Source organism: Neodothiora populina (assembly GCF_041146345.1).
Source record: "Neodothiora populina strain CPC 39397 chromosome Unknown canker_contig_12, whole genome shotgun sequence".
NCBI lineage: Eukaryota > Fungi > Ascomycota > Dothideomycetes > Dothideales > Dothioraceae > Neodothiora > Neodothiora populina.
The window spans coordinates 1,607,731-1,619,504 of record NW_027191404.1 but is presented as its reverse complement, the minus strand read 5'-3'; the positions used below and the strand labels follow the sequence as shown (position 1 = coordinate 1,619,504).

The 11,774-nt window shown below is 52.8% G+C and overlaps 6 protein-coding genes across 7 annotated transcripts; 2 read left to right on the top strand and 4 right to left on the bottom strand.

The window, feature by feature from the left end:
* Window positions 1-1,105: 1,105 nt before the first annotated feature.
* On the bottom strand, window positions 1,106-2,103 carry AAFC00_001223 (uncharacterized protein; the record flags this gene model as incomplete). The annotated part of the gene is made up of 2 exons (XM_069340385.1): window positions 1,106-1,998; window positions 2,052-2,103. The coding sequence occupies 2 exons, from the start codon at window positions 2,101-2,103 to the stop codon at window positions 1,106-1,108; spliced, it is 945 nt and encodes a 314-aa protein (XP_069203854.1).
* Window positions 2,104-2,645: 542 nt separating this feature from the next.
* AAFC00_001222 (mitochondrial 37S ribosomal protein uS17m) lies at window positions 2,646-3,579 on the bottom strand (the record flags this gene model as incomplete). Its single annotated transcript, XM_069340383.1, has 2 exons — window positions 2,646-3,149; window positions 3,241-3,579. The coding sequence occupies 2 exons, from the start codon at window positions 3,577-3,579 to the stop codon at window positions 2,646-2,648; spliced, it is 843 nt and encodes a 280-aa protein (XP_069203853.1).
* A 626-nt stretch (window positions 3,580-4,205) lies between these two features.
* AAFC00_001221 (uncharacterized protein) lies at window positions 4,206-5,910 on the bottom strand (the record flags this gene model as incomplete). Its single annotated transcript, XM_069340382.1, has 3 exons — window positions 4,206-4,404; window positions 4,463-4,802; window positions 4,860-5,910. The coding sequence occupies 3 exons, from the start codon at window positions 5,908-5,910 to the stop codon at window positions 4,206-4,208; spliced, it is 1,590 nt and encodes a 529-aa protein (XP_069203852.1).
* A 1,166-nt stretch (window positions 5,911-7,076) lies between these two features.
* Window positions 7,077-8,298, top strand: AAFC00_001220 (uncharacterized protein; the record flags this gene model as incomplete). Its single annotated transcript, XM_069340381.1, has 2 exons — window positions 7,077-7,262; window positions 7,324-8,298. 2 exons carry the CDS (start codon window positions 7,077-7,079, stop codon window positions 8,296-8,298), a joined length of 1,161 nt encoding a protein of 386 aa, XP_069203851.1.
* A 174-nt stretch (window positions 8,299-8,472) lies between these two features.
* Window positions 8,473-8,707, bottom strand: AAFC00_001219 (uncharacterized protein; the record flags this gene model as incomplete). Its single annotated transcript, XM_069348542.1, has 2 exons — window positions 8,473-8,565; window positions 8,621-8,707. The coding sequence occupies 2 exons, from the start codon at window positions 8,705-8,707 to the stop codon at window positions 8,473-8,475; spliced, it is 180 nt and encodes a 59-aa protein (XP_069203850.1).
* Window positions 8,708-9,192: 485 nt separating this feature from the next.
* On the top strand, window positions 9,193-11,701 carry AAFC00_001218 (uncharacterized protein; the record flags this gene model as incomplete). 2 transcript variants are annotated; one of them, XM_069340379.1, is made up of 4 exons in its annotated part: window positions 9,193-10,060; window positions 10,127-10,695; window positions 10,749-10,925; window positions 10,982-11,701. In XM_069340379.1, 4 exons carry the CDS (start codon window positions 9,193-9,195, stop codon window positions 11,699-11,701), a joined length of 2,334 nt encoding a protein of 777 aa, XP_069203848.1. The 2 variants fall into 2 exon arrangements, with proteins under 2 accessions (XP_069203848.1, XP_069203849.1); XM_069340380.1 differs by having other exon boundaries at window positions 9,226-10,060.
* Window positions 11,702-11,774: the final 73 nt, after the last annotated feature.

Here is an 11,774-nt window from a genome sequence, read left to right as displayed (position 1 = left end):
ACTGGACGTGAGAGATATTCAGGTCATAAAGTCATGAATCATAATGCTATGTGCGGTGGAAAGAGGGCAAAATCTGCGCGCATGCAAAGCAACAGTCGTTCATACGTTCACGAGAGGACCGAGTAGGCGATGGTGTGGTGAGCAAGAACGTGAGTTGTCGACACTGGGGCGCGGACATACAGTGTGCAGCAACACCACAGTAGCGAATAATATAATACCTGCCCGATACTTGCAGATCATGGGTGGAAGCTACCCTCGATTCAGCTTGGTGCCCGACCTTCCCAGCCTCCCCGGTTTCCTCAGCGATCATGCTATGGAGTAAGGCCAGGCGAGGTGCAAGTAGCGAGTCGACTTGGACGACTAGCACTCTGCTTTTACTCACACGTCTCCGGTACAGGCATCACAGTCTATCTAAGAACATATAACATAATCTCAGATAATCGTTTCGGACTGATCAAACGACGTTAGGACGACGTTATTTGTTTACACCCTAGCTTCGGGAGTGATTCAAGCTTCCCGCAAAGTCTGGAGAAAAAACGGTGCTTTACCAGCGGTTCAGTGCTGCCGCTAGAAGCGGAGCTGTCCGTTCCATGTGAGTGCAGTACCAGTATTTGTATTCAAGGTGTACATCGAACTACCGACGAGTGCAACCTGGAGCAAGCCTTCTCTATGTCGAGATTACTATGGATATGCTATCTAGTAGGAAGATAATCTGGTGAGGTAGGCGACGGCGCCACTCTCTCGTGGCAATATCTCCTCGACTCATCCTCGGAGTCCCTTGGCTGTTTCAGCATGCGGTCTCATTACTACAGTCATTGACTGATGGGTCACACTGCTTGCAACTGGTAGATACAGGGCACTGCCGAGCCACATCGGTTGCGATACCTGGTTCATCCCCGTGTAGTCGTAGTCGACGTTGTAGACCTTGATGCACGGAACGAGTTGTCGCTGTGTAAGTTCATGATCTATGCTGGTGACGTCTCTTGATCGAAGGTATCTGCACTGCCAATCCCCTTGGACGATTACACTACCGCCAAAGTGTGGAACTGACTTGATGCGTGATCGCATCGATTGCTTGTGCTGTTATTGTTGCAATGTCGGCGCATCAGACAGGGGCACCGAGCTGAGATCGCAGAGCAATAATCTGCTGCCTTGCGGAAGGTTCAAGGGCGTAGACCTGTTCTCGCGTCATAGCCATGACCTGGGCCAGCAGTTCTTGCTGATTGGGCTGGGCTTGAGGCTGCGGCGGAGGTTGGTAAGCTGGCTGCTGTACAGGAGGCGTGGGCGCCGGCGGTTGTTGGAACTGCTGAGGGGGGTATGCGGGATATCCTGGCTGAGGAGTCGCTGCGTAAGGGTTCTGAGGCGGCACCGGAGGCATTACCGCAGCGGGCTGGGGAGGAGGAGCGTAAGCGGGCGCCTGGGGACCCGCTGCCTGGACAATGCTGCCCAGCATGGATGTGTCGACTAATCCGAGTAAAAGCAGGGCCTGGAAGACTGCATAGGCAAGCTGAGGAGCTTGACGGAGAAGCTCTGTTGCCTGGGCAGGATCTGACATGACTAAACCTTTCAATTGGGAGATGATGTCGAGAAGCTGCGGAGCAGGCAATGAAGCCAGCGTCTTAGAGATGGCGTCCGGACAAGTCAATCCAATGGGTACGTCTGTGCCTGGCGGTAGAGTGGGCAATAATGGTGCTTGTGAGGGTGCAACATCTCCGCCCATGGGGTTCATCTGCGCGCCATCTGTAGGTCCACCGGATCCATCATTTCTGTTGCCACTGCTGCCACTGCTGTTGTCGTTCGACCAATCCACCCGTAATTTCCTCCCCATGATTTCGTGGTCATTGAGGTTGCGCACTGCCGACGCGGCGGCATCTGGGTCGGCGTACTCCAGAAATCCGAAACCCTTTGGTCTTCCCGTTTCCTTGTCGTGCACCAAGCGGAAGTTGTTGACCTGCCCGACTCTACCAAATGTGTCCACGATTTGCTCTTCGCTCACGCCTGTCGAGATTGTCAGATTGAGAGATAGCTTGTCGCCTAGCCATGACACTTACCGTATGGAATGTTTCCAATGAAGACAACTCTTCCATTTTTGTCAGGCGCCATGGTCGCGCTGCTCCAGTCGAGTGTATGGATTTGGATCCAGAATTCAGATCGCGTATGTCTCGGTAGTACAGTGCGACGAGATATATGGTAGAAAGGATCGAGGTGATGATTGTTGTCGGAGACAGTGAGGCGCAATTGTGTATTGGAGAACGAATGAAAGGTGACGCGGGACTACCTAGGGAAGCTTCACTTCTAGCCACCAAAAAGCCGGAGTTTAGCCGTTTCTCACTTCTACAACCGTACCTATAGTATAAGGGAAGGACGGATCAAGCGCTTGGATATGGAATAGTTCATGGTCAAAAACAGATTAGTACTTCAGTGGTGTAGAACCTCTGCTGTCCACAGAGAATACGCACACTTCCCTGGTTCGATTGCCCCTCGGCAGTGCTCAGTGCTATGTTACATTTCGGTTTATTCTTATCTTGAGATATATATTTGTACAGGACGGCAAGGTTCAATGTGTCAGCATCCATGACAGTGGCTCCGCTGCACCTTGCCTTTGAATGCCTTTGCTTCACACAATTGCCGAGTCTCCGTCGCATCTAGCTTCGCGCCTCCAAGATGTTCTCCTCTGCCTTCTCCTGTCTCTTCATCGTCTTCTCCTTGTTGCTCTTGGCCCTGTCTCCGATCTTGCCGACAGCGTGGAGTCCACCGGGTAGCACGCCCTCGGGCAGCTTGTGCCCCTTGTTGCCCATCTGCTGCTTCTTGACATTCTTCTCGCCCACGCCCGCAACAGCTCCGTGCCCGGGGTCCAGCCCCATAGTCTTCAATTGCTCAATCGCACGCTCTGAGCCCTGAGCTGCAGCTCGTCGTAGCGTGCGGCGTTCGACCTTGACCGCGCGCTTGCTCTCGTACTCTGCTTTTCTTTCCTCCTCCGTGGGCACCGCGGGTCTGTCGGCGATTGGTGTTCCGAATGGCACGAGGATCTCCTGGACGATGTGGTGGACATGCTTGGATGCACGGTGTGGGCTTAGCGACACGACGTCGCCGATGTTCAGCGATGAGTTGGGGTCATGCACGAGGTGGTTGGTGTCCTCTCTGAAGTACTGTTTTCGCCCGAGTCCAAAATCAGCAAATAGTCCCAAGCAGCGCAATTGCGGTAGGCCACTCTTGGTGACTACTTTCGGTCTTACGTACCTTTCTCAAGTGCTTGTTGTATTTCTGACCCGGTATCCTGACTTTGACAGTCTTCTGCATCTTCCCTGCGCTCACGACAACGCCGACCGGTCCCTTCCTGACACTCGATGATTCTGACGCATGGCTACCAGATAGCACTCCCGATTGACCGATGATGCTAGACGAGTGGCCCGACGCAGAAGTGTTGGCGGTTGTGAAGGCAGGAATCTGAGCCGTGGTTGTCGACGGGGATGCTGGCGAGACCTCTGTCGCGAAGCATCGCGCGCTCCTCCAGGCCTGAATGGCAGGTCTCGGGCAGATGAATGTCCGCAAAGGGTTGAGGAGGCTTGTTCGACGCATTTTCTGTGTGTGGGTCTTGTATAGATATACAGAGATGGGCGCTCGCATGTTCGCTGTCCCCGGTAGATCTTGAGATTCACGAACTTTTGACGCACGGACGCCAGTGCCAAGATGTCGGGGTTTGGACAGGGTTGCCCTATCGACGAAAGTGCACAGGCGGATTGACCGTCACGTCAATGTCTTTGTGCAGGTTGTATTTGCTTGAGACAACCTTGCTTGCACGCTGCTTGTAAGTACTTCGGACTCGATCATGTCTCGGCAGCTATGCACACGTATAGTGAAGGTGTCGTCTTGGCCTTGCAGTGACAATCAAACTTGGTCAAGTATGACCTTGCAAGGCTTGAGACCCTAACAAAACACTACATAAAACATCAGAGTTTTAATGGAACATGTTTTCGTGAATATCACTGCAGGCATATCTAGACACTAGTACTGAACCAGCAAGACGAATGCTCTTATGATTGTTGTCCACATGCGATATCGCACCCGGAATGATTATCTAATCGATATTCGCCGGGCCCCCAGTGACCTTAAAAAACCATGACTCCTCGTGCGCCATCGTATGCTGATTTCGCATGCTCTATCATTTTCCCTCGATTTCTCCCGACAGACTGTAACATGCCACCTTAAACGGTTGTCTTTGATTGAGCATCAGGCGCAGGTCTCTCTGGGAGCTTTACACCTGGCTTGCTGGCATCTATTGAGAGTTTGCGTCCGTTCTCGACAGACCTCTCAAATGTTGACTCACGTCGAACATGGAGTTTGCTCTCGGCCACTTCTGCGATGCGCGTGAGCTCGTTGACAAACGACTCGCCCCACCAAGCACTGTATGTCATGTCAGTACATGTCATGATCGATGTTCCAAGCGAATAGTCAAACTTACCTGGTGTACTTGTTGACGTACTTGGCCAACTTCTGGTAGTTTATGGCTCGCTGCTCTTCGCCCATGGTCACGGCGTCATGGATGGCCTCGGCAGTCTCCTCCGTGTTCCAAGGGTTGATGATAATGCTTCCGTTCAGACTCTGAGCCGCGCCGGCAAACTCAGACAGGATCATGGAGCCGTGACGCTTCTGCTGGGTCGCAATGTACTCGTAGGACACAAGGTTCATGCCGTCTCTGGTCGATGTAACCAAGCAGACGTCGCTAACGGCATACAACGCGATCAACTCATCGAAGGACACCGACTTGTGCATGAAGTGGATAGGCATGAACTCAATAGTACCTGTAACAAGTCAGTATGGTCAAGCTCACATTGTCACAATAAGCACGTGAAACCTACCAAACTTTCCGTTGATTCTTCCTACAAGTTCATTGACGACCGCACGCAGGTTCTGGTACTCCTCGACATCTTGTCTTGAAGGGACAGCGACTTGGACCAGAACAACCTTTCCGATCCACTCGGGGTGTTCCGTGAGAAAGACCTCGAGGGCATGCAGCTTCTGGGGAACACCCTTGATGTAATCGAGACGATCGACTCCGACGATCAACTTGACACCCTGGAACTTGCGCTCCAGTGATGCAATGCGCTCGACAACCTTGGGCTTCTTCAGACCCTCCTCAAACTTTTCGGGATCGATGCCGATGGGGAAGGCGCCAACGGTGATGACCTTGCCCTGGAACTCAACGGTGTTGGGAGTGGTAGGTAATTGTAAGATCCTCGAACAACTGCTGAGGAAGTGGCGAGCATAGTCATAAGTGTGGAATCCGATAAGGTCACAGTGGAGGACGCCAATAAGGATCTCATCGCGAACGGGCAGGATACGGTAGATCTCACTACTGGGGAAGGGAGTGTGAAGGAAGAAACCCAGCTTCACATTGCGCTTCGAGTCGCCAATCTCCTCTCGCAACATGGCAGGGAGCAACATCAGGTGATAGTCGTGAATCCACACAAGATCGTTGTCTTGCACGTCCTTTGCAATGGCCTTGGCGAAGAGGCGGTTGGCCTCGCGGTACGCATTCCAGGCGGATTCGTCAAAGGTGATCTCACCAGGGTGGTAGTGGAAAAGCGGCCATAGGATTGAATTTGAGAAGCCGTTGTAATGTCTGTCCGCAAGCTCATCGTCCATGAAGATTGGCACTGCGCTGTACTCTTTCCATAAGCGGTCCTTGACGAGGCCAACCTCGTTCTCCGGAACCTGCATGCCAGGCCATCCGTACCACTGGAACTTTGTCGTCTTGGTTAGACCGGAGAGACCACTGACGAGTCCGCCGGAAGACATCGAGAAGTCATATGAGCCATCTTCGGAGCGCTTGATTGTGATTGGTAGTCGATTTGAAACAAGAAGCAAGCGGCCCTTGCCATTCGTGTTCGCATCTGCAGGGGTGGACATGGTGACTTTGAGAAAGTCAGCTAGGGATTGGAAACGTGCGTGATGCACAGCGGTGTATTGATCAATGCAGCGTATGCAAGTAAAATATCACGATCGCACACCGATGGTGGTCCCAACACGGCCGATCCTTGGTGATAAGAAAAGCAGCAACAACAGAGAATGTGAGGCTTACTTGCAGAGCGGGCTTGTGCAATGATATGTTTGTAGGGTGAGGCGGGGGTCGGGAATACTCGCCGCAAGGTATATCAGGGCTGCCAGCGAAACGGATGAACTAAAGCTTGGCGGTGGAAGAAAGTACGAGAAAGGTCGCAATAGCTTTGACGAAGCAGTCAAGAGTCAGTATCGGACAGGAGAAAACGAAAAGAAAGATAGCAAGCTAAGTATAGCTCCTTATTATCGGACTCATCGATGTTGGTGGAATGTTCAGAAGAAGTTGGTTGGCGTCGGGACTGGTGGTCGGGGCTTTCAGAGAAATGACCTTACGCACAATTGACGTGACACAGTGACGACGGCTTCAGGTCTTTTTGACAAGAGGTCAGAATGCCGGAACACGAGTACGGCAGACTTAGCGGTACTGTCCAATCACCTGGGTTTTATGGGTCGTACCGTGTGTACAAAATCAACGATTGCAATAATCTAGCAAATCAGTCAAGTTGAGGTCAGGTGAAGCAGCATTATTGTACAAGAAGAGGGCGATTGGGAAGGTCCTCCGTACAGTTGAGGTAAGGTACCTCACCTCACAGTACTTTCGGAGGATGGCTGCGGATCGCGGGCCAAGTTTCTTCAACCAACTTTCTCGTTGGCGAGAATGAAGTTAAGGTACTACAGTACGACTGACTTTTGCAGAACCCAAGGCATTGGCCCTGCTGATCGTTTAGAACTTTCTACTTGGCCCAAGCCTTTGACCAAAGATATTCGACCATGTTTCCTTGTACAAGAGATACCTTACCTACTTCCATTTTCACAGTAGGTGCCCTCTTGCGTCATACCACAGTTACAGGACAGCAGCCTGCGTCCGAGCTTTACCATCCCCCGCATCCTGAAACAACAGCAGCAATAGCGAACGCGGGTCCGATACGCGAGCGAGCGCGGACGCGCAGGTAGGTCTTGTTCATATGTCCGTATAGTTGTAACAGCGACTATAGTGTGTAGCGTGAGCCGCCACGATGGCCAAGGATAAGGAGATAGAGCAAACATTACGCGAAGTCGTGGGGGAATTGGGGCAGTCAGAGCAGCCATTCACCGTCAATGAAGCCCGTACAGCTGCTGAAGAGAAACTTGGCCTTGATCAAGGCTTCCTGAAGGGCGATGCATGGAAGGCAAGAAGCAAAGACATCATCACGGATGCCTTGGTATGTTGCGCAATTGTGTATATAATCGGCCTGTGCATTTGTGCTGATCATGGTGTGGTAGGACGAAGAACAATCACCGCAAAAGCGAGCTCCTGCTCCCACAGAAAACACAAAGGCCAAGAAGTCTGCTCCCAAGCCGGCCCCAAAACCAATTGCGAAGCCGCCTGCAAAAGCTGTGAACAAGAGAACTTCCAACGAGGGAGTAGCCAAATCGAGCAAGCGACAGAAGAGGGTACCCACCGAGTCTGAGCCGGACTCGGAATCCGAACTTTCCGATGTCGTCTCTACACCACAGGAGAGTGACGAGGATGAGCTGTCCGATCTCAGTGAAGAAGAGTCGCCAAAGCCCGCAAAGAAAAAGGCTGCTCCAGCGGCTGGGCGTCGAGGAAAGACCAAGGTGGAGGAGAGTGAATCAGAAGCCGAGGAATCAGGCCCGAAAGCCGATGTAGCGAGTGGATCGGAAGCCGACCAGGAACCATCCGAGCAGAAATCGGCAGAAAAAGTAGACAAGGCCGACGAGGAGTCTGAAAGTGAGCTTTCGGAGGTGTTGGACGAACCACCAAAGAAGCGACGGCAGAAGAGTGCCAGCGCAGAGTCGAAAACCAAGGCAAAGCCAGCCAAAGCCACCAAAGCCACCAAGACTTCGGCAGCAGCGAACAAAGACCTGAGTGCTGACGAAGTGGAGATCAAGCGCCTTCAAGGTTGGCTCGTCAAATGCGGCATACGAAAGGTGTGGTCGAGGTATCTAGCCCCTTACGACACGCCCAAGGCCAAGATCAAGCACCTGAAGGACATGCTAAAAGACGCTGGCATGGACGGTCGCTATTCGAATGAGAAAGCAAGTGCGATCAAGGAGGCGAGAGAGCTTGCAGCAGACCTCGAGGCAGTCCAGGAAGGGGCCAAGAAATGGGGCAACGAGGGAGACGAAGACGATGACGAAGACGGGGAGTCTGAGCCTGAAGCCAGGCCAAAGCGTAGAGCAGCGGCTTCGGCACGGTTCGTCGACTTTGGTGACAGCGGAGAGGAGAGTGAATAGAGCAAGCGTAGAGGCGGACCTTGAGTAGGATTCGATGACTCGGTTCGCCGGAGTTAGGTGGTGACCAAAGAAAAGTATGATACCCATTTCCGTAGCTCGAGATGGTCTCGTCGAACCGCTGAACGACGTACGGATATCACTTGATCATAACAATGGCATGGTGATACTTTGTGTTCACGACATGATCAAGCCACGCTGACCACTCATACGCTGAGCAACAATACTGAAGACAGCGACCGAAGACATGAAGAGAACCAGGTTGTAGAACTTGCAAAGGTCAGCACGACCGTAAATGTAGTGACGTGTAATTCCTATTACTTACAGCATTGCGAGAGTAGGCGCTCTCTTCGGCTTCGGTGCGTGCCTCGACAAACAGTCGCCGGAGATTGGGCAGGTTGGACGGCTTCATCAGTGTTAGTCAGGCAGAAAGCGAGTTCTAGACATGTTATACGGCATACCATGGCTACGGAGAAGTCGGAAATATCTAGGACACGATGGTGTTGTGTTTATATTAGTATGCGCCGATGGTAGAGTAAAGTGAGTGTGTACAGTACAAAGGTACTCGATGCGGTACTTGTGGTGATATTTGTGCACGGCTTATGAAGAGGTTATGCAGGATATGCACGGGGAAGCTATACTACACCCCCGAATTACACCTTTATTGTCAACCTTGGGTCCCAAACATTACACTTCCCATACAACCCCTCGACCCCGCCATCCCCCGCTCCACTCGACATATCTCTTCCGTGCTCATCGAGTGTCCGAGTCTCTGTCTTTTTGTTGCATAGTTGAAGGACAGCTTTCAACACAGCAAGGGTCGCCGACAACAAGACTATCCCCTCGCTGGATGCCACTCGACCACAGCATTGCACGATCCCTCAAGAGGCTGGCAAGATGGCGGTAAACAGGCTGAGAAGCGCGCTCGCAATGCCCCGCAAGGGTGAGACGTACGAGTTGCGCTCCGGCCTCGTGTCGCAATATGCATGGGAGCGCAAGGAAGCCATCCAGAGGACCATCATGTCCATGACATTGGGCAAGGATGTGTCCGCTCTTTTCCCCGATGTCTTGAAGAACATCGCCACCGGAGACCTGGACCAGAAGAAGCTCGTCTATCTGTATCTCATGAATTACGCCAAAAGTCATCCCGACCTGTGCATTCTGGCGGTCAACACATTCGTCCAGGACTCGGAAGACCCCAATCCGCTTGTCAGAGCATTGGCTATCAGGACAATGGGCATGATCAGAGTGGACAAGATGGTCGACTACATGGAAGAGCCATTACGGAAGACGTTGCGAGATGAGAGTCCATATGTGCGAAAGACGGCGGCGCTCTGTGTCGCCAAGCTGTTCGACCTGAAACCCGACGTCTGCCTGGAGAACGGCTTCTTGGAGACGCTGCAGGAGATGATCGGAGACTCGAATCCCATGGTCGTTGCGAACTCGGTCACCGCGCTGGCCGAGATCACCGAGGCTGCTCCGGAGACAAAGGCGCTGGTGGTGACTTCGCACACTCTCAAGAAGCTGCTCCTGGCCCTCAATGAGTGCACCGAGTGGGGACGTATCACCATTCTCTCCACTCTGGCCGACTACAAGGCGGTGGACCAGAAGGAATCAGAGCACATTTGCGAAAGGGTCGTTCCTCAGTTTCAACATGTCAACCCGAGTGTCGTGCTCGCCGCCGTCAAGGCTGTTTTCCTACACATGCAGCACATCGGCCCCGACTTGATGCAGACATATCTCAAGAAGATGGCACCTCCTCTCGGTTAGTTTCATTGAGCGCGGGCGTTGCTTGGTAGCACTGAACGAGAGAGCTAATCCACTTTTACAGTCACTCTAGTGTCGTCCGCGCCCGAAGTACAGTACGTCGCCCTCCGCAACATCGATCTCTTGCTGCAAAAGCAGCCCTCAATCCTGTCAAAGGAAATGCGCGTCTTTTTCTGCAAGTACAACGACCCGACCTACCTCAAATTCACCAAGCTCGAGATCATGGTGCGAATAGCCAACGATCAAAACGTGGACCAACTGCTCGCCGAATTGAAAGAATACGCAATGGAGGTGGACATGGATTTTGTCAGGAGAGCGATCAAAGCCATCGGACAGGTAGCCATCAAGATCGAGAATGCGTGCGAAAAGGCCGTCAATGTGCTGCTCGACCTCATCAACACCAAGGTATCGTATGTCGTGCAGGAGGTTATTATTGTCATCAAGGATGTATTCAGAAAGTATCCTGGCTACGAGGGGATCATCCCTCAGCTATGTCAATGCATCGACGACCTCGACGAACCCAATGCCAGAGGTAGCTTGATCTGGATTGTGGGAGAGTACGCCGAGAAGATCAGCAATGCCGGCGATATTCTTTCTGGCTTTGTCGACGGCTTCACTGAAGAATTCACCCAGGTAAGAAAGTCTCTGCATCTAACAAATTAAAGCAGCTGACGTGATCATCACAGACGCAACTACAAATCCTCACAGCCGTGGTCAAGCTGTTCCTCAAGAAACCCGAACAAGCCCAAGGTCTAGTGCAAAAAGTGCTACAAATGGCAACAGCAGAATGTGACAACCCAGATACCCGTGATCGAGCATATGTCTACTGGCGTTTATTGTCCAGCGATCCCCAAATAGCAAAGGTATGCGCTCAATTCATTTTTCTTCTCATCTCCAATACTGACAGCCCGAACCCCAGAGCGTCGTCCTAGCCAAGCGACCGCAGATAACAACAACCATCACATCCCTGCCGACCCCTCTCCTCGACGCTCTCCTCCCCAATCTCTCGACCCTGGCATCCGTCTACCACAAACCGCCCTCGGCCTTCCTCGGCCACGGCCGCAGCAGCGCCAACGCCCTGCAACAAGCGGCCATCGAGGAAGCGGCGCAAAACGCGCGCGAGAACCCCATCGCCGCCGCCGCAGCCGCAGCAGCAGTCTCCGGCGGCAACGGCAGCGCCGTGCAAGCCACGGCCGAGAACCTGCTCGACATCGACTTCGACGGCGCCGCTCCGGCTTCCAGCAATCAGAAAGCGGTGCAGCCCGGCATGTCCGGTCTCGAAGGTCTCGCGGGCACGCCGATGCGCGTCGCTAGTCCCATCACCAGCCCTACGTCTGCGAGTGCTGGTGTGCTGGGAGGCGGCAGCGGCATGGAGGATCTACTGGGTGTTTTCGGAGGAGGAGGAGGAGGAGGAGGAGGAGGTGGTGATCAGCCACAACAACAACAAGTACCCGGCGGCGGCAGTGGAAACAACAACGATCTCATGAACGCATTCGCCACCATGGACATGAACGGCGGCGGTGGTGCTCCTCTTCCTTCTGGTAGTAGTGCAGCACCAGCGGCAGCGGCAGCAGCAGCAGCAGTAGCAACAGGAGCAGGGGGTAAAAAGACCAACGAGGATTTACTCGGTCTGTTCTAGATAGAAGAATAAACCTTCCTCGTGTGTATGCATCTCCCATTTTCCCATTTTTCTTCTCCTTGCTTTTCTCTCG